Source organism: Thermobia domestica, chromosome 2, assembly GCF_964235325.1.
Source record: "Thermobia domestica chromosome 2, izTheDome1.hap1.1, whole genome shotgun sequence".
NCBI classification, from domain to species: Eukaryota; Metazoa; Arthropoda; class Insecta; order Zygentoma; family Lepismatidae; genus Thermobia; species Thermobia domestica.
The window spans coordinates 239185104-239212411 of record NC_137455.1 but is presented as its reverse complement, the minus strand read 5'-3'; the positions used below and the strand labels follow the sequence as shown (position 1 = coordinate 239212411).

Below are 27308 nucleotides of genomic sequence, written 5' to 3'. Positions count from 1 at the left end.
CCAAAGGTAGGACACTCATTTTCTATAAAACTGGTCGACCTACGAAACACGTATGAAGAAATATTAACTAACTAACTAACTCTATGGCCTATGGAACCCGGAGGTTAATTCCCGCGTTCATAAAAGCTCTCCACTGACTTCTATCCTTAGCCAATTGGATCCAGTTTCTACTTTGTATTCCTATTTCTACGAAATCCATCTTAATGTTGTCCTCCCATCTGCGCCTAGGTCTTTCTAATGGTCGTTTTCCGGTTGGTCTTCCAGTTAAGATTTTGAAAGCGTTCCTACTTTCTTTCATCCTGGCTACGTGACCTGCCCAATTGAGCCTCCTAGACTTGATGACCCTAACAATGTTGGGTAAACCGTATACAAATGATGTAGTTCCTCGTTATGAAGTTTCCGCCATTCCCCATTCGCGTTTCTCTTGGATCCGAATATTCGTCTCAGGATCTTGTTCTCAAATACTTTCAATCTATCTTCTTTCTTCCAAATAAGCGTCCATGTTTCACAACCACACAGAACAACAGGCATAATTATCGTTTTATATATTTTAAGCTTCAAATTCCTCGACAGAATTCGCGACGACAAGAGATTTGGGACTGAATAATAACGTAAATTCCTTGCCTTTAGTCGACATTTAATTCTTCCGTGAATATGAAGAAATATATATATATATATATATATATATATATATATATATATATAAATAGAAATAATTTCAATGTTTTGTTTTTTAATTAATTAATTATTAAAAAAAATTCAAATATTTTATAATATCTGAACCATTCTTAGAAATACCTTATTCGATTAATGGAAACTACATCGAAATATGATTAATACGACCAAGTTTTCGACATAATCGCGAACAACATACATACATACATACAACATACACGTAACTATAAACTGATATCACTACGGTTATCACAGTGAAAGCACATATCAAAGTCCTGTACCACATTTAAGTTAGCAATGTCATAAGCAGATTATTAAATTTTGTTTCGAAAGTTTCGGAGGTGGTACCTCAGCCAGATGGGTATGATACACCTAAACCTTGATGCGAATGTTATAGTTCTCATTGGTTAAGTTCTAAAATGATTTCAATAAAGTAAATAAAGTATCTGTTAAATTCATATCTATTAATTTTGGAGGAGCACCAATAGAGATGCAAAGGCTCGGGGGGAGGGGGGGAACGGTAATTTATTTAAAACAAAAAGTTCATTTTCCGCGCTTTCTTGTGTGAAATTTCTTTCTTTTTAATATTTCAAGTTTAGTGGAGAGAAAACACAGTATGGTCCATCTTGGTTTTCCGATCATGACACGAAAAAACATTTAATTACACTATTCTGAACATAAAATCCTTAAATTCAAAATCAGACGAAATCTGTTATCCTATAGAACAGAAAAGTGCAAATCGGTGGACGCACTCCACTTATAACACTTTGTTTATAGAGCTATTAGGTTCACGTTTAACGATTACTTAGGAAAAAAGTTTAATTACTCCAAATATGAAGTGAGTTTTCTGAGGGCCAAAAATAATCAAATTGAGAATATCTATCAGACTTTTAATGAATCAGCACCAGGAATTCAGCTTCTATCATCATCTAATGCTGAATTGTTAGGTGCTGCCATGTCGGCCGATGCACGGTGCAAAACACTATCAGAAAAGATCTTTAAACTAGGTTTACTGTTTCCAGGTTACCCCAAATTTCAGCTCATTCTGCAATTACTTCGAGCATCAGTTTCAATACCGAGGCTATTGTATTTCCTCCGATGTTCTCCTTGTTGACAGGAGGATCACTTACTAAAGAAGTTTGATGAAAAATTAAAACGTGATTGGAAGCCATTCTGAATTGTTTCTTAGACGACAAATCATGGATAGAGGCTTCTTTACCAGTTGGAAATGGAGGTTTTGAGATTCGTCGCGCCATAGATGTTGAAATTCCATATTCACTTTAGCCTATGGCTCTCGACAATTAATAGGATCTCTACTCCAGCGGGAAGTTGATATAAACCCTGATCAAGATGTGCAGCACTGCATGGCCAAATGAACTCATTTAGTAGGATTAGAACTCCCAGCACTCGAACATGTAACGCCCATGTAGGTGGTAGAGAACTACATGGCTTATCATGTAAAATCAGTGCTGGCATGCTTTCACGACATACCAGTGTAAATGATGATATTCTGAGAGCTCTCAATTCAGCAGGTGTTCCATCAGTGAGAGAACCAAATGGATGCAGCCACAATGACGGAAAAATGCCTGACGGAATGAAAAAAGGGAAGGCGCTTGTTTGGAATTTCACCTGTGCAGACACTTTACTCCCTCAAGTGTATCAGATACACCGAATCGAACAGGACTCGTAGCAGCTCGAAGAGAGGTCGAGAAAAGGAATAACTATACCAATTTATTGGACAGATATTTATTTATTACAATAGCAACTGAATCAAGTGGTTCATGGGGCCAAGAGGTGTTTAATTTTATCAATGAGGTTGGACAACGTATATCGCTAAAAACAGGAGATACCCGAGCTAGAATATTTCTCATACAACGCATTAGTATAACCATTCAAGAGGAAATGTGTCAGCTATTTTGAGGACTTCGACAACAGGAAAATAAATACAAGAGATCTTCTTTTTGTAGACAATTTATGAACTATTAGGAATAAAAATTTGTCAATTAACATTAATAAAAATAATAATAATAATACGAAGATGAAGAAGAAAACTGTTAATATATGTAAATTTGAATGAAATCGTAAGTTATAACAATGTTTGATTGTTAAATTTGATATGTAAAATAATTACGCAAAAAAACAGTGTGACTATTTATTTGAATAAATTTGCATGTTTTCACTATAATTATATATAACATTTACTGAGGGCACTTAAACTCAAGAGAGAGAGCGTTAGAAAACACTATCTCACGATTTCTTATTTCAAAAATTTTGACAGTATATGAGTAAAGAAAGAAGTCTCTGAATAATGATGATAAACCAACATCATACCCAAAATAACTGTTTAGAGTTTTAATTTTGTGAACTGAATCAGTGATCTCTCACAATAAAGGTGAGCTTTCTATTATCCGCCGCAACAGAGACATTTCTAGGACATTCTATTATTGAGCCACAATTCCTCCCTATAAGGATGACAAGATGAAGTGTATGTCATCAACGATTCTGAAACATTACAAAAGCATTGTTTTCGTATTATAATATAACCATACATAAGATCGGTCCACATTTATGGAAACAAAGTGGAACGTCCGCCAGAAGCGCTAGACTCGCACAGACAGTAAGCACAGCAAAGCAATCAGAAACCAGTAAAGTGGAGAATTCGGTAGCAGGAATTGAAGTGCTCCGAGTAGATGGCCACATGCCTCTAAAAGTAGATGGCAGAATGGCAGAATGATCCCATTCTGGGAAGGGTACATCATCGCTCTCTCCGACATCGGATACAGCTACAGTGCAATTGTGAAACAAGTGTTCGTCCAAGGGTTTCACCGTTTCTAAGAAGGGTATTGCCAATGTACTCAAACGCAACAAAAATGCACAGCCAGAGGAAGCGGGTGTGCGGACAGTGGCGCGAAAACAACACCCCCGTTCTAAAAGTACAATTGATGAGGTTCGACTAGTGCAGAAGTTGGTGACCGAGGAGAATCCGCCGCAACAGAGATATTTCCAGGAGTTTTAGAAGATCCAAATCAACTGTGCAGAGAGTAATCAGCCAGGATTTACGCTGCAAGTGAAGCATAAGCAACGTGCTCACACACTCACAGCCATTGCACAGGGTCCATTGCAAACGGTTCTATGAACGGTATTTAGCGGCTGACAAATTGAAATATGTGGTCATGTTAGACGAGGCCTGGATCTATTTGTCAACCTCCAAGCGGGTTCGAGCCATTTACTATCATCCAAAAAGGATGCCAAGGACCATGCCAATTAGGTCCGCACGTGACGCAAAAGTTTTCCCGCGGCTTCATGGTGGTTCCAGGTTTTTGTCACAAAGGGAAACTTCCCCTGCATAGAGATGCACGAAATGTGAAATTCAACGCAGCGTGCTATCAACAACACGTTCTGGAGCCATTATACTTGCAGCATATTCCGTCGTTGTATGGTGCTGAGGTGTTGAAAGTCTTCATTCATACAGCCAAAGCAGCCGGTTACACGGCTCGAACAACTGTGGCATTCATGGCCCGCAAGACGCGTGAAACTGGAATCCATGCTATCCCATACTCAGACATCCCTGTCAAGTCTCCCGACGCTGCACCGATGGACTTTGGGCTTTCGAGTGTTTGAAGCGAGCGATTTCCTTACGTCGCCGACGCACATTGACTGGCTTGTGGAAAGTTTGCAAGGAGGTGTGGTCCACACTTGATCAGGCTTCTCTGAACAAAAGCCTACTCCAATGGAAACTTCGGTGTCGGGCTATAGTTTAAGTCAGTGTCGTCATATCGAGCACAATCACTGATGGAAATACGGCTTTACGCCCTAGCGCAGGGGACACAAAATAGTTTCCATAAATGTGGACCAACCTTCTGTATATATAGACAGGGCACGTAAACTTCTATCATATTTTCCACGCATTAACGGATTTAACCTGCCTTAGACAATTTTCTTCTAGAAAAGTCTTGTGGACTTTCGCGACTTTAGGTTTACAGGAATCAAACGCCCCGTTTTCAAACTTGAGAAAACCGTCGGGTGTCCCGAGTAAACTACAAACAAGACGCAAGATGTCCCTTCTCCCGCTTTTTTTTTAAGACTTGACCAGTAATATGATAATCTAAGGACAAATGATCCCTGTTAAATTTTGAAAGGCACAATGAAAATAAAAAATTGAAATAAGGTTCAATAAATAAAAGCTTGGTTATTCTGAAACGCTAGAAACTTCTACCTCACTGGTATGAATAACGACATAATGACTATACCTAAGTGGACTGTCAAATTACGCAAGTTCGTCAAATGTGTATTATTATTATTATTATTATTATTATTATTATTAGTAGTAGTAGTAGTAGTAGTAGTAGTAGTAGTAGTAGTAGTAGTAGTAGTAGTAGTAGTAATAGTAGTAGTAGTAGTAGTAGTAGTAGTAGTAGTAGAAGAACAAGAAGAAGAAGAAGAAGATCTAGTCACCCTAATGTATCTCCAGGTACGATCGGTTATTTTTTTTTAATCTATTGTTTTCAATCCAAGCTTAGAGATTAATCTTTTGAACTTCAGGTCAAATTTTTTTTCATAACTGAAGTCGCATGTGAAATAGGCAACTTTTCTCATACCTAACATATGAAAAGTAAACTACTTACTTCGTTAACTCGAGCACGCGTACTGTGATACCGCAGCCAAGCCTGTTTTTGCTTTAATATTTCAACCTTTTCTAACAACTGCCTTCGCTGAGTGAAGTGCTTGACCTCAGCTCTAAGTCTGAAAATAAAATATAAGAAAAATGATTAATATTTCTACAGTTAAGCTTTCACTACCATGAATTCGTTTGAAGAAAGGCTCAAATCATTACGAACATACGTATTAAAACCAAATTCCACTGATATAAAATAATATTAGACACTAATTTCGGTCATTTTATTTTTCATTCCCTGCCCCTCCAGCCCCACACACATGCCGATGGGGTTTATCTTGTCTTTAAACGGAATCGGCAGAATCACGTTTTATCTCAGCGATCCCAAAACTATGAATTCGATAGTACTAGTAGTAGTTTCCGATTATTTTTTTTACTAGTGATAGTCACTCCCTTCTCACTTCCATCATCAGGGGATGTTAGGGGCGTCTTATCTCAACTGGAGTATCAACTCAAACAGTATCTTATGTAACTATTCATTTCAGCGACCCGGGAAACTATCGATACGATACTAATGTCGGTCGTTTGTGATTATTTAGCATGTCATTTTTTCCCACTTCTTTCCGTAGAGGTGATAGGGTTGCCATGACACTGAAAGTTGAATTTAAGACTTCAACGCCATCGGAAGTGCTACGATTTATTTCACTTGCCCCGAAAACTAAGAATGCAACACTAAACTCGGTCGTTTCCGATTTTTACATGCCACTTTCTTCCCATTCCCCAGGGGTGCTACGAGTGTCTTACTTTATAGTATTTTTTCCACGTTGTAGGTCTATATGTACCAAGTTTGGATGATTTTTTTAGGTGCTTCCAATTTATGCTACAAATCACACACACACACACACACACACACACACACACACACATATATATATATATATATATATATATATATATATATATATATATATATATATATATATATATACAGGGTTTTCATAAAGTCTGGACGCATTTAATTTGCTTATAATTTTCATAAAAATGCTCATAATGAAATCAAATAAAGTGCAAACGGTAGCGGAAGGATTAAATTTTTAGTTGGCAACACTGTTAGATAAGCGGCAACTCTGAACACGTTGAGAGAGGGAGAGGGACGGCAAGGGTCAGTTTCTTACCAAATTCCATCCAGTTGTTATCGTTGTTGTTTCAATGTTGACTGTTAAAAGTAAGTTGTAAGCTGTATTGGTGTGTGTGTCTTTTAAAGAAATAAATAAATGAAAAACTCCTCTGAGAAGACTACTTTTTTACCGTATCAAAGATGGCGTCGGTGAAAGAGAAAGCGCAATGTGTTCTGTGGTACGCAGAGCTAAAATCACCAATTCTGGTGTGTCGAAAGTTCACCAAAGAGTTCAAAAAGCCGGCACCGACTGAGAGTGCAATCCGAAAGTGGCATGCTAAGTTCTTGGAGACAGGAAGCGTCCTGGACCGTCCTCGAAGTGGGAAGCCGCCAACATCGCCTGCAACAGTGAGCAGGGTAAGGGAAAGCATCATCAACAGCCCACAGAAGTGGACGTAAATGGCGCCCAGTTGGAGGTGTGGCGGTGAATGAACTGAGCTGGTGCAGATTACAGGTAAAAATTTAATCCTTCCGCTACCGTTTGCACTTTATTTGATTTCATTATAAGCATTTTTATGAAAATTATAAGCAAATTAAATCCGTCCAGACTTTATGAAAACCCTGTATATATATATATATATATATATATATATATATATATATATATATTGTGGCAGTATTCGTTTTTTAAATCGAAAATTATGTATAATAATTTTATTTTAATCAATGTTTATTTGTGTTGCAAAGATCGCGTTTTATAAAATAATAAGGTTAAGGTGAATAATTGTTACGAGTTAAGATAATGCAAGCTGAGGAATATTATTATTCAATGGTCAGCGAAATGATGTAAATAAAATGTTTCATTGAGAGTCTGCCAATGCAGGAAGACAATGCAGACAATGCGTCAATTCTTGCATAGGCCAAATACTGTACATTATGAAAAGAGAGATTGTAAGCTTTTGTGAACATTTCACACATTCACGGATATGAGGAAATTGCTTAGAATCGAGAAATCGGAGTGTGTCGGGAGTTGCAGTTTTTGAGTCTTGACACAAGGAAAGAATTTGTTTTTCCAAGTGAAAAGGGGTCGCACGTGCCATCCAGCAGACGACAGGAGAAGGACCAAGTTGAACAAAACCGGGAGACGAGAGGTCTTCAGGACAGTCGTGGACAGTCTTGGAACAGTCTTTAGAAGTCTTTAGGATCAGTCCTTAGTAGTCTACCAGATCGGTCTTTGAGTGTTTAGTCAAAGACAGCGGGACAGTCAACTGACAGTCAACCGACAGTCAACTTAGAATATCATATTCTATCTACGGAGAACATTGAGTCATCGTTAGCATTTGGGAGTATACCAAACTCAATGCTCGTCTACATCAATCACTAATTGGAAGTATCAACTTGGCGATACAACATCCATCACCTAGATCATCAGTGGAGCGTCATCAGAAGATATCAGGTATGTGTTACTCCTATTCAGGGCTCAAAGGCTCAATACTCGATCGACGATACTCGACTGGCAAATATTCCGATTATCCGTAATTAGATACCTCACAACACTTACATTCACAATTTTATCTAAAAGAAATATAATTGTTATTAAATGATTGAAGTAACTGTTTTATTATAAGAATTAATCCCCAATTGGTATATGGAAATTTAGTTAACCTCTCGCACATGTATATGAGATTATTCCCACTCATTCTAGATGGTGAGTGGAAGGCGCTCAGTATCACTCTAATAGCATCCCCAAATTAGGCACAGAGTGACTGGGTTGTCAATATATATATATATAAATCACAGCTTTAACAGTTTTTGTATATAATAAACATGTACGACAATGAAAAGCAAAATAGAGGAAATTAATGGTTTCTTTTTAAATTTCTTCTAGTGGTAATTGTCTTTCCACAGATTGCATAAGGTAGTACAGTGAAACCTGTCTTATGTTGGCCATCATCGGTTCCATCGAAAAGTGGCCAACTTACAGAAAATAAGTGTGATTTGTGTATTTTTAGAATAAGATTTCTAGTATTACTTGATTGTAAAGCTTTAATAAGCAGTGGCACGACTGCTACTTATAAATAATGTATATAGAGTAATCATAAGAATATACTCTATATACTCTATATATACTATACTCTATATACTCATAATCATAAGAAATATGTAGTATGTTTAATATATGTGCATACCTTTCTCTTCCTGAAAACTAGTCTGGTACATTGGATTATTCGGATTGAAAACACAATAACACAAACAACCATGAAATAGAAGTGTATGTACGCAGTTTATTGAAATTGATATTTTAACACACTGAGTTATTCAGATTGAAAACAAGAAAAGCTAAGTTATAAATTGAGAAATTCATATGTAATTTATATGACTTCTTTTCAGTTGTTACTGAATGGTGGTTTATTCTAGACGTATTTGTTTTATACTTTTTGGCAGATATGCACATTCTAATCTTGTAGTTAACTACCTCTTGTTAATGAGCTAGAAGTGTTTCACTGGGAGCAAAAGATGTTTTGAGAAAATCTTGAGGGAATTCATACCTCGAAAACTCCGCTATCTTTTGACAAGCCGACAGGTGCCAATAGTTGACAATTGAGATGGTTAGTTTTAACCTTGAGAATTTTCCGGAATTACTAAAGCTCCCCACTGATGAGAGGAGTTGATATAGCTAATGGTTTTAGCAAAACAGACAGGGTAAACAAACACGTACAACAATTTCATGAATTTCTGTACGTGCTTTTTCTTATTCACACCTTCCTTCACCACCCCTTTATGAGGGCAGCGTTCTGGCCATTGACCTCCAAGAACAAATCATGCGAATCTATGCTTCTTTGTGTCCAGTCACAAATACAGAACATCTGCCTCTCATATGGGAATACGAAAGAGTTAAGAAAAATAACAAAACGGTATTTTGCGTGGCCAAGATACGCAAGTAAATTTATCATTATCATCATAGGATAAACATTGCTTCAGTGTGGCAAACTTCCAAGATAGACAGGTGGCCAACTTATAGAGTAGTAAGTAACGAATCTCTTATGAAAAATGCAGGTTCAAGACGAACTAGGCCAAGATAAGCAGGTGGCCAAATTGACAGGTTTCACTGTATCTTTCTGGTTTCTAATGTGTCCACGCAACTTCTTATTAAATGCATAATTCCTAATGTCGTCCAGAAACTGGAATACTAGTTATTTAATATGCAAAAAGTAAGGTGAGGTCTTGTCTTTCGAAAGCCCATTGAGGCTTTTTATGTACAAACGTCATAATTCATCGAAGTGCATATGGACTTTCGTTGTCGTCAATTCTATGTCCAGTCTCCAGACAGTGTCTAGTTTATAGTGGATTGGTGTATATTATTGAGCATCAAAGAGGCACTTAAAAAAATGTAGGGTCTTCGAGGGGAGGTTTATCATATTTAGATGAAATCAAAAGAGAACATTTTTATCATGAAGGAAAAACTATATTATGTTGTTTTTTAGTTAAAACTAGCTCACTTCGATATATATCGTAACTCTATATACAGGGTGGCGCACGAAATGACCGTCCATTTGTTTTTGTTTTTTATCGTTTCAGGGGAACAAGAAATCGCAATGTACACTTTTACAGCAGTAGCTGTACAGTTTACAGAAACAGTTGAAAAAGAAATTGACACCTAACTCACCCTGCCGCCGTTAAAAGGCTAGTTTTCAAGATGGCTGACAAGAGCAGACTGACCACAGAGCAGCGCCCAACAATCGTGCTTTTATTCCATGAATTAAAAAGTGTTATTGTGTCTCAAAGACGGTTTCGAGAGAGGTTTAATACCCGATGGGCTCCCTCCAACAAAATCATCCACAGACTGTATGAAAACTTTCAGAGGGAAGGAACAATATTGGAGCCGAAGCGTCCTCGACAGAAGCCTGTGTGTTCGCCACAGGATATTGAAGCTGTTAAGAGTTGCAATGCAGAGGAATCCCGGGAAGTCGACAAGAAAGGCAGAAGTGCAACTTGGCATATCAAGACGTTCGGTTCAACGAATCCTGAAGAGTGACCTCCATTTTCATCCATACAAGATGACCGTTGTGCAACCACTCATGAATGATCACAAGCAGAAGAGATTAGTGTTCGCGCAATGGGCAGAGGGTAAGCAACGAATCCTTCACAACGTTTGGTTTTCTGACGAGGCGCATTTCCATTTGGACGGAGTGGTCAACAAACAAAATGTGCGTTTTTGGGCCAATGAAAATCCACGGTTGATTCAAGAAAAACAGCACCACACTCCCAGAATTACAGTGTGGGTTGCAATTTCCAGCCATGGACTAATTGGGCCATTCTTCTTCGAAGAAACAGTAAACAGTGGGCGGTACTTGACTATGCTCCGGAATAACTTTGTCCCGCAGTTGGTTGCTACTGCTTTGCCCATCAACACGCAGTGGTTCATGCAAGATGGAGCCAAACCGCACACTACGAATGTTCGCTTGGATTTCTTACACGAAATCTTTTACATGCGCGTTATTTCTGATCGGTTTCCAGACCGGTTCCAGGCTGGACAATTTTGGCCACCTCTAACCTATATGATTACTTTCAGTGGGGGTATTTTAAGGAAAATATTTTTCCAAAACATCCCAACAATTTGTAGAGCTCAGACGACTTCTTGTTCAGGCTTGCAGTGAAGTTGATGAAAACATGTGTCGTCGAGTAGTGAATAACCTCAGTGTTCGATTAAATGTAGTTCAGATCAACAATGGCGGGCACATTGAACATGTTTTGAATTAGAACATTTCTCCACAGTACACTCTTTCCTGTGACGTGCATTTCTTTCTGTTCTGATTGTGAATAAAGATTGCAGTTAAAAAGAAAATGGTGGATCATTTCGTGCGCCACCCTGTACATAAAACTACATGAAATTACTGACATAAAAAAATGGCTACTTGCGGTTGAAGTGTGTCACAGTTGCCTCATATTCATTTTTATTTAATGTTAATTAAATTCTTTTATTTCAATTATGCATAGGATTAAAACAACTTTAGCGAATGTCATTTTAAATTTCGTGTGTTTAAAAAGCATTGGGAACTGAAATAGCATTCTTTATTTTCTTTCCTTATCCAAGAATAAGATGTTTTCTTCTTATTCTGTATACCTGTCATTGCGGCAAGAACATTTAAACTACCCTTTTTTTTTGTCTCTTAAACAATACATGCTGAACGTCTCAAGCCACACAAGGCCACACATACAGAGGACCCTTCGAGAACCTAAGCAAAGAAACAGAAGAGCTTTTAACATCTCTCTGTGAAAGAGGAGAAAAATATTAAAGTCTGCTCAAACTGAATAGAATCGTAGTGCAAAATAATCCCTGTGAATTTGTTAAACTCACATCTCCGTCAGGATGTCTCCATATAGAACTTAGATAAAATTTTGGCACAGGTTTGTAAGTTGGTCCAAGAGCACGAACCAGACAAGAAGTTTCCAAATGAACTTCCATAAAAATTTTAGACACAACTTGCGAAATTTAAAGAAATCACGTACTTTGGAGAGACGACGCTAGATCACCGTAACTGGGCGGATACGAATAAAATAAAATTCACGACACGAAAATAATTTGACGAATGAGAGAAAAAAGGAAGAAATCAAAAACGCACTTAGAGGCGTGTCCTAAGAGATCGGCGAGTTGAGAACCCAAAATTTCAGGTCAGTAGTAGTCAGCTGGAGACCGGGAACAAGTGCGTTACAAAATTTCGGCCATGCACAAAAATTGACACACTACACTCAAAAATATACAACACATCAACTACAAAGATGAATAGCTAGCTTAGAAAACAGCCCAGTGCACGATTTTTTGGCAACACTAAGGCATAGACATTTATACGTAAATTTTCTTAATCCGGAACGCTAAACTTCGAAAAACTTTGAAGGATTCACATACATTTTGTGTGCGTGAGAAATTTTCACGCACAAACATATATCTGCAAACACTCCAGACAACGGACATGTTTAACGAAGATTAGTAGTCAGAAAAACAAACTTAAAAGTTGATTGCATCCTTTCGGGAAGCACTTAGACTAATCTTAATCATGCACCATTAGCTAGCATTTATAATGAAAACTTCTTAAAAATACTTCAAGACAAAATAAAATTAATCCGCGTAACACTACACCCGAACTTGAAGCAGTGATGGTGGTGCAGTATAATATTTGAAAGTGCTGGTGTAGAAGTGCATTGTTGAAGAGATGGCCCGACAGAAGCCCTGTTTCGATGGAGATGGACAGACCAAAGCGCGTCGTTCCTGGCAGTTTAGGAGGAAGGCACATGAGAAGTCCGAGGAGAGAACTCAGGACCCAGGACATTGGTCGTGCAGGCACGAAACAAGGAAAGGTAAGGACCTCTGTGTATGTGTGGTCAGCGCAGTGGCAACAAAGAAAGGTAGGACCCACCTAAATTATTTTCTGGTGTTGAAAGGCCGATTCTCAGCATTAAATAAAGAGCAAGACATTCTCTACAGAAATTAAAGCCGGAAATATTTCAAAACATGATTTCATCGCATTGAGAATAGGTACTTTAGTTCGAACTTTAGCTAGCAAAGATTCGAATTTTTACCTTAAAGTAGGCTTACAGTGAACTATAGAGACGCTTTAGTAATTTTATGTCTACAGAGGTTGTTCAACCTACGTTTGGCCGATTTTGTTCCTTCCCCCTCCCGGGCAGAATGGACTCACCCGACCTGGCTCCTGGCGTCCTGCAGTGTTGTGCAGTGGCTTCCTGGGAACGGAGTTACTTTTCCGCGTGGACGACAACACACAAAGCAGGACCATTGTTGTGAGTGTTGTGTTAAATTTGTTTTCAAGTGTGTGGGTTTCCGCTCTGTGACGAAAATGCCGCCCAAACTATGCCGGTTTTGGGAACGCTATGTTACGGCTCTTTATGACGCCCACTTTAGTGTTTCTGTCATTAGAAAGCAGTGCAAGAAGAATGCTTGCAACATCAGTTTAAGTGGAATAAAAAATGATATTAACAAGTACAAGGACAACGAAGCTCCACCATTTGGATTACCAACGAAGTTGCCTAGGAAGCGGGAATGCACCAAGGCCACCTCCACCATGCAGAGGAAACTTCGCAAAATGGCAATGCAAGAAAATCCGCTAACACAAAGGTGTATGGCTAATCGTCTTGACGTATCTTAGGGGACTGTGAGCCGGACGTTACACTATCAACTCAAGCTGGAAAAAGTCATGAAAGCTCACGGCCATCTTCTCACGGATGCCCACTAAAAGGAACGAAAGTGTAACACCCGGAAGCTGTACGAACGGCATCTGGCAAAACAAAGGTGGATGTACGTCGTAACGCTCGATGAAGCATGAATTTACCTTTCCGACTGCTCCAAACCGAGAGAAAGGCGCCAAGAACTTCAGAAGGCGATCATGTACCAGGAGAAAGGCGCCAAGAACTTCAGAAGGTGTCTGTAAAGAATTCTTTCCAAAAGGGTTCATGGTCGTTACTGGCTACTGTTACCGAGGTAAACTGAAGATTCGTAGGGTGGCGAAGAACTGCAAAATAAATTCGCAGTACTTTCAGGAGCAGATCATGCGGCCGATCTACGAGCATGAGATTCCAACAATGTACGGAAATTACGCCAATCTGGTGCGCATTCACATGGACAAAGCCTCATCACATACCTCACGATCGTCCCTCGCATTCTACACGAAGATGGATGAGGCAAGTGGTATACAGGTGATACCTTTCAATGAGGTACCTGTTAAATCTCTAGATGCAAGTCCTATGGACTATTGTGGATTTGGATTGATGGCTTAGGGAAAACGGCGTGTGACAACTGTGGAAGGATTTTGGAAAGCTGTGCAAAGGGAATGGAACAAGATTCCCCGTCCCAGTTTTTCAGAGAAGCCTATTACAGTGGAAATTACACTGTCGGGCTATTGTTAGGAACCAAGCGAAACACATCGAGCACTTACGGACCTAGCGCCATGGATTCTTCTAAATTTTTAGGTAAGTCGAAATTGGCAAAATGTAGACTGAACAACCTCTGTATATATTATGTGATATTAGTGACCACATCGTTTTCATTAAAGACAGATTAATTCCCATAATTTTTCCTCTTGTCAATTATGATTCATAATTGTGGGTAAGTGGATAAAGAAAGGGAAACTAAATGTAAACAAAATGACATGTAGATTTTTAGTAGTTCGAATTGCAAATTCTTGATAAAAGAAGGCAATCTAAGTATTTAATTTAGAATATTGAAACTTGCATGAGGTGAAATTGCATCATCTACGCTATTGACAAGCACTCTTTGGATGTAAGGTAATTAAAAACAAAGCTGGAGATATTTTCTAGAAGTTCGATTAGTGTATTGTTTTAAAATTGTATGAAGTCACTATGTTTGTAAAGTTATTCACCTAGGAATTCGTAACTTAATTAATTTGTTTCAATATGCTAATAGGAGTTTAATGAACGATCTGTTGTCATGTCTCAATAAAAGTATTTTACGTAGAGAGCTCAAAGGTTAATTACTGATTAGAAAAACGTAAATAATCTCACGATCAGTCATTTTTGTGTTAGAGATACGGAATCCGCCAATAAAACGGAACAGATATTATATTTTTGACACGAAGAATACGTTTTGCCTAGTAACCATAAAGTAGGCTAAGCAAAGCCGCATTTAATGTATCATTCTGATCCTCTAAACAATAGAGCGATCAGATGTCTATATGCATAGATTACACTAATTGACGACACCCTACGGCTATACGCATATGCTAATGATGCAACATAAGGAAAACCATGGAAAATAGACACATTTGTCTGAGAATCTCTTAAAAGACGTCTTTCCATTTAGTATCAATATTTGAGTATTAACTGTATTCTGTGTATGTACGCATGCCTATAGTTATGATTTATCTATATATATTTGTGTCTTGATATTTTTCTATATTCGCCAATATGTGTGTATATGTTATGCATGGTTAAATAACAATACTACTCGCATTGATATTTTGTATGTATGATATATTCTTGTTGTTTATGTTGATAACAAATTATATATCTGGTGTAATTATCTCCCAATCTCAGTTATGATTAGAAACGATTGATAGCCAGGTATAGGCTTACTTGGTTTCTTTAGGTCATTCTCTTTTTCTTTCAAATTTCTCACCAAGTCTTAAATCAAAGTCATGACTTATTTCGACTTATTTCACCTTGTCCACGGATTCTAGATTATTCCACTTATATTTTTTCACGCAACCTAAATCGTAGGCATTTAAATTCAGATCCCATCAAACTATATAAATCTTAAATTCATAATCTTGGAAATATTATTAGTCATAAAGTATCAGCTGATCAACGTTAATCGTATGTTCATTATCCATGTCACGTAACCACGTATTTTCAAATGTAAGGTTGTAAATTAACCAGTTTTGTATTGTACATAATTATAAGAGCTCATTATGTAAGGATAAACAATCATAAATTTCATGTAGGACTGGTTATGGATATCGGTTTCATTAGTTTGTTTGTGTGTGTCGGGTTACTTATAATATTTCATTCAAGCTATAGGTCAAGAAAGACAACAGAAATGTAATTTACTTAAATTGATTTTGGTGCTAAGCCTTATGTCTTATTCTTCATATCTGTTATCATAAAATCCCAGATTCAGTGTTAGTTTTCGTCATATTTGCTTTTTTTTAAAACATGTTTTTTTGTTTGTTTTTACTCATTAAAGCTTTTATTATATTGTTAACCTGAATTCGTGAACTTTTTCTTTCATGAACAAATTTTATCCCTAACCTCAAAAATAATTTTTTTTAAAGTCAGTTAGGCTAAACTAATAGGGCAATGTAGGCAATTTTCCAATTCTATCTACCATGGACAGAATTGAACCGATTTTCATGACTTTTAATCAAAATTTTAAATTCCAGATATTTGTTTGTTTCTTGCAACATTATTATTATTATTATTATTATTATTATTATTATTATTCTCTTATTTTCATGGGAAGTGAAAATCAGTCTAGTTCGTCCCTACAAACCAGAAATTAGAGCAAAATTCTTTTTCAACATTGCAGCATGTGAATACACGGATACAGATGCAAATAAAAGAAAATTTTCATTTGCTCTCTCAGTTTAGCGGATCTTATTTCCCTAAAGCACTGGGATACTGCGGGGAGAAAAGATTTCCATTACCGTAAAATGAGTCTTCATCGAGTCATAAAACCATCTTAGTTCGAAGAACGAAGACTTCAACGGTGGGGCACATGACAAATTGTGGCACCCGGAACACGAACCCAACACTCCACTCATTTTTCTTAAGTTCTACAAAATTTGGCGCTCCAAACAACAACCACTAATACATCTCTCTATTTTTACTTTTTTACAAAATTTGGCGGCCCGAACAGAAAAACCTCTCTTTATATTTTTAAAATTTCATAAGTTGAAAGTTGAAATTTGGCACTATTATAGCTTTCCGAGACTAACCCACAGAAAAATTATCAAAAGTGAATATTTTCAAGTTTTAGGAAGTCCCAGGGGGTATGAAGAAATTCTCCATGATATTTAAATGGACTTTTTTTTTTTTTTTTTTTTTACCTATAATCTCATATTATAGGTACTTGGAATTGCAATTAAAAAAAAAAATGAGATTCGGTATGCTCGTACGTTTTCGTTAGAGTTACCCAAGTAAATCATCGAAAATGAATATTTCCAACTTTAGAATGGTCTTAAGGGGAACTGACAAATCTTTCCCATGTTACTTTTATGGAACATCTTCTACACCCCAAAATGTTTAGGCACTTCTGACAGGATTAGAATGATGAAACTCGGCATGATTGTAGCCTTCCGGGACTAACCTTCAGGAAAATTGTGAAAAGTGGATTTTTTAGTTTTTAAGGGTCTAAAGGGGGAATGAAGAAATTCCCATGTTATGTAAGTGGGCGTTTCTTCGGGATACGATATCCTATCTTTTACGCGGTTAAAATAGGCAAAGAAACTTCAAAATCAGTAGAATTGTAGGTTTAAGAAGTGCGAGGCCGTAGGCCGAGCAAAAGCGGAGGTTTGGGGACAAAGCACCAAGCTAGCCAAATTCAGGAAATATTAAGAGCAAATGCACGAAATTCATTGACGATGCAAAGACTGATACGTAAGAGATGCGAGACCGTAGGTCGAGCAAACACTAGGGTATATATAAGAGTGACCCATTGAAGTTTTACGGTAGTTTCTACTAGAACATTCCCCTGTCTTGCTCATGCCATTTTGTTTACATTCCACGTTCTTTACTGTAATACCGAATTCAATGATTTAAAAAAACTGCTATCTTTAGTGTACTGTTGAATCCAATGATAGAAAACTGCTAACTTGAACTTAAGAAATAATTCTTGAAGAAAATCCAGAAATCAACACACGGAGTTTATTATTGATCGATTTGCACAACATTTATTATCCGTGGAGAAGATTCTTTTTGGTTTAGTGACCAACGGAGGAAACAGAGATCCACATTGGAAAATGGGAAATAATATGCTAGACATATCTCTCAGTATGATATAACTTTTACCAAAGGCCAATAGACACAGTTGCTGTTAAAAAGAGAAAATTAAATCCGTATTGAGACTAACTGCACACGCATATCAGACAATTTATTATTACATTTACGAAACGCTCTACCTCTCGAAACAGCATTATTCTGATCCCAGACAAATAATAGATTAAAGAAAAAGTCCCAGTTGCCTTTAACACGAAAATCTTCAAGAATTCTAAGACATGTGTTCCCATTATTTTCAATGAGGCATTCATATACCGAACTTCATTTTTCTAATTTGACTGGCTCGTGAGGTATTCAATATTTCCAATATATTATGAACTTCCACTCTCCCTTTTCCATATAAACTTTAATCAAAATGCATGTCAAGAACCTAAATTAAACAACGGTTCACTCAGGTAGCAAAAATTAACAAAATCGGTCGAGGAGGAGTTAGCCGTTAAACATTAAATGTATGCAGGTGTATAGATATTACATATAATTTTCACGAAAATATCTCTGATTAAATACATTAAACTTACGATATTTCATCAAACAAAACAACCAAATAGGAACTGCATACAATATGCAACGAAATCAAAACTATTATTTGGGTAGCAACAACAAACATCCATTGCTGAATATGCACCACTAAGTTTTTGCGAAGTGGATTATATTCAACAAAAACAGCCCCGTCATACTTGTAACACAAAGCACAACACGATGTGTTAAGCATTATTAAACATCTAAAATACAGCGCTCAAAATCTATTCAGTATATCCTGACTTCGAATTTTGAGTAATTAAAACTTTGAAACTAAACAGCATTATATTTTAACCTTTTTAGGGTTAGCTTGTGTTCTAAGAAATAAAGCAAGGTCTGTTTTATGTTCTATACTAGCAGTTATCTGGTGATATTTTGTTGAAAAATAGTACATATAGCATTTCTTTTTTTTTTTTAAAGTATTAAACTTTCTTCATGTATATATAATAAATTAGGTATTTACAATATTTTATCACACCAGTGGAAAATTCTTAAATGCTTCACATGCAAAAATGAAATTAAATCTTTAAGTTTTACGTCCCACGCTTATGCCGGCTAGGCTAAAGGAGACGGTGGTGATGAGAAATGAATGAAATAGTGGAATGAAGAGAACCCCGAGAAAAAGCACGCACACGGTATCTGTCAACCACAAAGTTCACTTGGCGCGAGCTGGGATCGAACCAAGGACCTCATGGACCAAAGGTGAACACTACCACTGAGCCACCGCGGCTCCGCTTCACATGCAAAGTAAAAATTATTCGTTACTTTGAAGTAAATAAATAAACTACGACGTATATTTTAATTTAATCCATTTTCGCAGTTCGTCAAAGGAATGATAACAAAATATGGATAACAAGTGTTACGATACGAATTTTCTTATGCCTTCAATATACGGTCCTGTTCAGACCTGAGATCGGGAATCATACACAAACAAACGGTAAGTGAAGTTAAAAGAAACGCTAGGGATAAACAGTAACTTCTATGTCGCGCAAATAGTAACTGAGTTACAGCACCGGAAGTTGCAGTGAGATAAGGAATTCACTTCTATATAGTTTGAACCATGATTTTAAGAAAGAAAAAGAAATATTAATACAGGAATTGAGACAAATTAACGTAATAATAACGGAGAAAGCCATTACGCCCAAGGTTGCACACATGGACAAACAGCGTTTTTCTACTGTGCTGGAATAAAATTCGTAAGTGTCCGGGTTCGACCCCCAGTCGAGTGCCGTGCATAGTGTTGTAAAATTTCGGAAATCTTGAACCTGTTGGTAAAAATCCGTTTTTTCCGGTTTCTTTCCGGAAAAATTAAGAAAATAAAAAAAAATTGTATTAGGTTACTTTTACTAGTAATGGAAGATCTTTTTTCGAACGCGTGAAAAATGTAAGTTGAGAAATTTTAAGATTGCGAATATTTAAAAAAGAAGCATTCGGAAATAAATCTATTATAATTATTCTTGAAAATTAATAGTCTGCACTCATTGCCTTTATGTGCTTTTTAGTAGTTTACTGGTGGTTGTGCATTAATTACAAAACTTTTACAGTTCATACACATCTACCATCAGAAAAAATGAAATGAAATCTTTCAGTTTTTACCATCAGAAAGTGTTTCTTTTGCAACAAATAGGGCTCTTGAATAAAACTGAGTTCTTAATGGGCTCATTGATCTGGTGAAATCTTGTTTAAACCAAATTCTTTCTTAAAAGAGAGAGCAGTGGGCAAATTTCACTCATACGCATGTACTAAAACATATAATTACTATTATTTAATATTCTAATATAGACTTTTATATAAATTTTATATACAAAATTTTATAGGTAAATAAATATCTGTTCTCTACTGCGACAAATTATCTATATGTACCAAAATGAAAGTGACTATATTTGTAACTTTAAAACTCATGAAAAACCAGACCGATTTCGATAATATTTTCAAAACAGGTGAGGTTCGGGTCTGGGATTGTTTTTTATCATTTCACTTTGAAGGTGCAACTTACAGGAAGGAACGGGGAGATATATATCGAAAATGACCGATATTAGTGTCGAATCCATAGTTTTCGGGATCGTTGAGATGAACAGTGACAATGCCGTTTAAATAAAAATTTAGACTTCCAACTTAGTGGAGGGGATATATATATATATATATATATATATATATATATATATATATATATATATATATATATATATATATATATATATATGATGGAAAATCATCGATATTACTGTTGAATTCATAGTTTTGGGCTCGCTGAAATAAACAGTAACACTTCCAATACCGTTTAAATCAAAATCCTGCGCCGCAACTTGGGGAGGGAGAAGGGGTAGATATATAACAATTATCGAAAATGGCCGATATTAGAGTCGAAACCAAAGTTTTCGAGGTCGCTGAGATGAACAGTGACAGTTCGGATGCCATTTCAATCCAAATTCAGCCTCCATAAGCACTCCTAAAGAGGGAGAGTGACATGTTAGAGTAATTGAAAATGACGATACTAGTTTCGAATTCATAGTTTTTGTGGTCCCTAAGTTCATTCGTGAAAGTCTTGGTGCCCTTTATGTCCAAAATGAAACGTATTCTCCACGTGCGCAGAACGGGTATTTTGCTATTCTTTAATAATAACGAACGGAAGTTTTACATGTTAAATTCTTTAATATATTTTTCGCTGCTCAATTTTACGCACTTGTGCTGTGCATGTGCGTATGTGTAAATAAGATCATCTCTCTTTTTAAGTTATTCGAAAAATACACAAAAATTCAAGAGAGATTTTTACCAGAAATCAGAAAACTAAAAAATAAAATTAAAACCTGTCGCTATAAGTATTTTTCCTGCTAACGAAATTCACTGTATATATGCTGCAGACACGTTACAGCAAACATTAGTATCAACCAAAGAAATAGTTTTTAAATTATATTTTCCGGTTTTTGTCAATACTTCCGAACAAAAGATTTTTGCTAATTGGTTCAAAATTTTTGGAAATTTTACACAGCACAAGGAAGATATGTATCTCCATAAAATATATATTTGATTTTAACTAAAACGACTCTGGCCCCGTTATTTTAACACCTCCCTGCCATAAAGCGGAAACTTCATAAAATTGTATAACATAATTTAAATGAGTCTATATTATTTGATCTAACTAGGATTATTTTAGTATCTTTTGTAGCCACAACTCCATTCTATCACGGTGCTAACTTTAAAGGAGTGATGCACATATATTTGTTACCACAAATTTTCCCTATTCTAATACAACAAACGTAAGTACTCACTGATCTGAACTATATACTACCAAATATAAAACAATTTTCATTTTTAAAGCATAATATAGTAAAATACTCGAAAATTTCATTTTTCCCCAAATTTTCAGTTTTTCCAAGCTCGGGAAAAAACTGGTTTTTTTTACCAAAATTTCCGGGTATTTTCCAGCTTTCAAAAAACTAGCCGCACATAAAGGAAAACTATGGAAAAAAATAGTAAGATTGCTTAATGATACAGTCTGAGTAGCGCTTTGGTGAATCAACGCAAAAGGAACCTAGCCAACTGTATGCATGATTGTAACTACTATGTGAGAAACTATCAGAGGTCCTGGTTTAAGTTGTTGGCGAGCTCTAAACAGCCCCAAACTTAGTCCGGACCGCTTGAAGTTGTGGTTTCCAGAATTTTGCGTTAGATGTGAAATCAAAAAACACAAAGGAAGGAATCTGTCGGACAAAGAAGACGAATATTTAAGTAGTGGCAATCAGAATTGATGGCAAATTCTAATATTTGGCAGCTCGAAAGAAAAATGCTGTAATAAACGCTACTTACTCTACATAGATAACAGTTATTTACTTTAAATTCTATGTGGCAAATCTAACCAAATTGTTTTTAACATTTTTTTTTCTTCCATATGTTGGTACAAAACTGGGATTTCAGTAGATTTCAGTAAAAGATGCAATTTTCGGTATGGAAGTGCGGAAGTAGAATCTTCTCTGTCTTTCACTGTGTTTCTTCACCTCTCGCTCTAAGGAAGCGTACCCAAGGTTAAAAAAAAATCAGTCTCCCTCCCATCTGGGGTCGGACTAAGGTCGAAATACCTTGTTTGTTGAATATAACAACTTTGGTTCGTGGCCCCGTGCGATGAAGTGGAAAAAGGATCTTTCTTCGTTCGCCGACTGAAGGAAAATTGGAGCGTATCAGAGGAGTGACTATGTTTTCAACTTTACGCGGTGAGGATGATACCGCAGACAATGTAGAAAGAAACTAAAGTTCGGACGGTCACCAAAAGACAATACGATGGGTAACAAATGCAACAATGTGCTACACCTTAGAAACAACCAAACCGCAATCGCATAACTTCCTCCTACGTCTCAAAAAGAAAATTCTAGGATAAAATTTGACCAAGATACGGAATTTTTTAAATTTAAGCATTTTATAGTGATTTTTTTCTCATGATCGCCCATGGATCCGGCCGCGATTGATGGCCATGTTCTAACAATGTATTCGTTCAAACTAAAATATCGCTCATCTAAGCCAAACATAACATGCTCTGTAAATTTCAGATAATATTGTTTGAATTTGGTCTAATTTAATCTTTTAGTGGACAGCCACAACTTGACCAAGAAACAGGGTGCTACATTACATTGTAGTTTCTGAAAATAATTAATTACATCTCATTTCAGTTGGATTTCTTGAAAATCCGAAAGTTTACCGATAAATTTCCAATTTTCTCTAACTTCTCAATAATTTTAGTGGGAGATAGTCTTGGAACAGGGTGTCTACTAAATGTTCATTTTCAAATTCCAGGTTTTATCAAGGTTTTCAAGGTTTATTTTTCCTTTTTTTCCCGGTCTATTCAGTAGACTGACATTTATTGTAACATGTATAAGTTACTGCAATTTTATATAGTTCTTAAAAAAAACTGGTTATAATTAGAGAGCGCATATCGCAAGGAATAGTTTCTTTAAGTGACAAGATGAAAAGAAAAAACTGAGTGAAATGTTGGGTCTCAAAACATTTTACACAAGAAAATGTTTAATTAAAATATCCCCTACCAGAAGGCCGGTTGAGAAAAATGTGCAGTAGCTTTAAATATCCTAATGTAGGAATACTATACAGGGGTGAATCTTAATTAAACTGAAAAACTTCGAGAAATGATTCTTGGCACCCAAACAAAAAAAATCCTCTTTAACTCTTCTCCAGGGCGCATAGTTTCCGAGCTAAAAGGTGCCGAAAGTGTGGAAAAATAAACTTCCGACGCCTATATTTTCAAAATTATCCAAAGTAGAGAGTGCTGCTTAAAATCTCACAAATGAAATCATATGTTCAGAACAGATAAGACTTCCCTAAAGAGATATTAAGTTGCACTCTCTACGTTGGATAGGTTTGGAAATATAGGCCTCAGAAGTTCATTTTTCCACACTTTCGGCACCTTGCAGCTCCAAAACTATGTACTGTGGAGAAAAGTTAGAGGAATTTTTTACCTGTTTCGGGCTCGGGAATCACCTCCCGAAGTATATCGGTTTAGTTAAGGTTCACCCTGTATAATAGTAAATTTCTGTCAAAAACATTACTTCAAATAAACTAATATTATAGTAGTAGCACGTGAGTGTTGATGAACAATGACAAAAATGGTGGGAAAATAGCTTACTCACTCCTAATTTATGGGATAAAATACCACAAGAGTATTTTACTGCAAGCACTCCCCTTTAAAGTACTCTTGTGGTATTTTATGCTAAGTACTGGTAGGACTTAGCGGTGAGTAAGCTATTTTCCCGCCATTTTTGTCAAACTAATATTAGTTTAGAAGTAAGAGGAAAATGATCATATATAATACAATTTCTTAACGCAAAGTAGTCCATATTGTTAAACGATACTGCACATTCTTCTTGGATGGGGACTGGTCATCGGTTATATTTTATTTAAAAATGTATTGTAACATGAAAGTTTAAAAAACTGAAAATGTTATGGAACCACGCACATTATTATGACCAAATATACAAAACAACTTTCACAGTGAAAAGTTTTTGACATTCAACTTCTAGAGTTCAACATCCCTTTTAACTCTTTCGCCTGTTTCTCCAATGCATCTACTTCTGCTTCGGTGTCAGTATTCTTTTCTTCTTTAATTCCAACTCTTTTATTTTCTTCTTAATATCTTTCTTTTCTCAAGCTGTTCTGTCTTCTTTTTCACCGCGGTCTTTCAGATATTCATTTCTTCTGCTTGATGCATTCCTCACATACTGGATCATATTCTTTGTGATATTCATATTACGTGTGTCACCAGCAACACGCACAGCAACCAACACAGTTCTCTGGGCAATCAAGCACTCCTCTTGGAGATTTTCAACAATGCACTCTTTGTTAATGGAGAAACTCCTTTCCACTGCTGCGTTGCTATGGAAAAATACACATATCTTATGCATGAATGTTTTAAACGCATTGGATACACCTTCTTTACTTAACAGATCATGGAGAAAAAAGTCTAATCTGTCATTTTTGTAACTGAAATTTGACAGTTTTCGTGCTGTCTTGGTCTGAACAAAATTTTAAATATTCCAAATTCATCATATCGGGATTTACAGGTGTTATTTGCTCCTTCTCGACAAATGTCTCCAGGGCGAGTGTGATACGTGATTCACGAAGGGTTTCAGCGTTGGTCATAGTTTCTGGAGACAAGCAATTTGCGGCTCTTGTTACACTGTATTTTAAAGGACATTTTAGCATGTTTTTTACACAGTTCTTCTAAGAATCTTCTGCATTCTTTCTTAAAGTTCAATATATCAACATCCTTCACTCCTTTAAGCGATGCAATCGCAGAAAATCCAACATCAACTAGATTAAGTGGTTTTAAGATGTCCTTATCAAAAACATCTATTGAGGTCAGTTTTTTTGAAGTTTTAGCTACTTTTAAGACATCATCTTTCACGAAGCGGCTTAACAAACTACGAAACAACCTGTTTAGGTCATTCCATAGAAACGGTAGTAATGAACTGTCTGTCTGGTACTTAGTGAGGAATTCTTCTAATTCTACAGATACGGACTGGAGGAACCCTAATCTAGCAGACAGCAGTGCATCAGATATGCGCTTTTACTTTAGAGTAGTTTGATGTTTCAGGAGGTTTTGTTTTCACTGCATCAACATAAACTTTTAAGGCAGGAATCATAGTTATGGCACGGTTCATAACTTTAGAATTCTCCACCCACCTAATAGAACAAAATTTAAGAGGGAAAACTGCTGTTCCAGATGCTGCCATGAAGTCTGCTCTTCTTGAAGGGAAGTCCTTGAATAAATAGTACAATGCTCTCAAAAACTCTGTCACATTCCAACCAGCTTTGGTATGTGCAGTCTTAAAACCCCATTAACAATATTAAAGAGCACGTTCCTGTCTCCAAAAGCTGTGGACCTTCACCATTTTCTTCACTCAGATAGGCCTTCAAATCACTCAGAAATTTCAAATTAACGTTGGGGCCATCAAGAGAAACCTGAAGTAACTTACAAAAACCGACACCCTTGTCCTTGAAAGTATTTATAAATGCACTACAAATCCTGGGCAGCAGCATATCCGAGGAATATTGATGTTAAATAACGTGTTAAAACTATTTTCGTCACTGTGCCAGAAACGAACTACTAAGTCCATTTGATTTTTCTGTGAGATAGTGTTTAGGCTTTCGTCGAACGATACTGCAAAACATTCACAATTTTGTAGTTCACGAAGTAACGTCTGTTGGAAATATGGACCCAATCCAAAAGTGATGACATAACCTATTTTGTCTTTGTGTAACTGCATATTTTTTAGCGACTCCACACTCAGGAAACATTAAAGGAAACAAATCCATTGAACTCGCTTGGCTTCTGGCCGATGCATAACTTGTAAGTTTGTGTAATGTCCAGATTATTTCTGCTTTCGTTACTTGATCTTTGATAAGATAACTTTATTACACCACTAGTTTTAGCTGGGCTTTCATTTTTTTTCTGAACAACTGGAGTAGATGATGTGCCAGTCACTGAACTGGAAGACGCTGCAGAATATTTTGTACAGGAAGGCTCCTTGTTAATATTGCTTGAGAACTTTACGATCGAACATTCTGTATTAAGAGCTTTAACAGCTATTTGATGTTTCTTTCCTTTTTCATGAGATTTCAATGATCCAGCTTCCATATTTGAAATATCAAAATCAGTTCTGCAGAGTTTACAACCTGCTTTAAATAGATCGTTGGACCTAATAACCCATTTCCACTGGCCTTTCCACGAGTCCTGGAATTTAGTTTTACTTTTCCCCATTTTAATGGTTGAAAAATAAAATGTTAATTGTTCGTGTGTAACAGGATTTATTGCAAGACTAGTAAAATGTTAACCTAAATACAAAAAGTGATTCCGTTAAGATGTGGGCAATTTTACTTTTTTCCGGTGATACACCTTTCGGCCACCGGGAATGGTGTTCACTGCGACATCCGCGGGCTTGGACTTTTGTTAAAAAGCTTTGGCACAGGAGTATAAGTGAAATGTTGTTCCAGACCTGTCTACTACTCTTGCTACAGAAACATGTAAACCAATGTCTTCACAAAGCAGCAAATAAGCTTGATTCATACTATGCAAATAAGCAGCAACTACAGAGAAAGCTTCTGGCTTGTATGCCAGATCCCCTCAGTGTAAGATACAAACTTAATAGATCATGAAATTCAACTTTTTCAATTACCTTACTCTCATCTCGGGGACTAATTTATCTCTTTTTGTAGTTACTGTTATTCACAATAACCATGCCAAACAAATAAAATCTTATTCAGTCTCTTCTTGTACCCTCAACCTACTTTCCAAAAACATTCACTGCCCGCACTCTGCTCACGTCTGTCTGTCTTTCTCAACTACGTCTCCAC

At 36.5% G+C, this 27308-nt stretch overlaps 1 protein-coding gene across 7 annotated transcripts in view; it reads right to left on the bottom strand.

Moving 5' to 3' along the window:
* The window catches only part of LOC145678409 (structural maintenance of chromosomes protein 5-like), a 1106524-nt gene that overhangs the window by 728924 nt on the left and 350292 nt on the right, over positions 1-27308 (bottom strand). For all 7 annotated transcript variants that reach the window (XM_081748525.1, XM_081748529.1, XM_081748531.1 and 4 more), the window contains exon 7: positions 5301-5418. In XM_081748525.1, coding sequence (XP_081604651.1) covers positions 5301-5418 — 118 coding nt within the window. The remainder of the gene's footprint in view (positions 1-5300; positions 5419-27308) is intronic.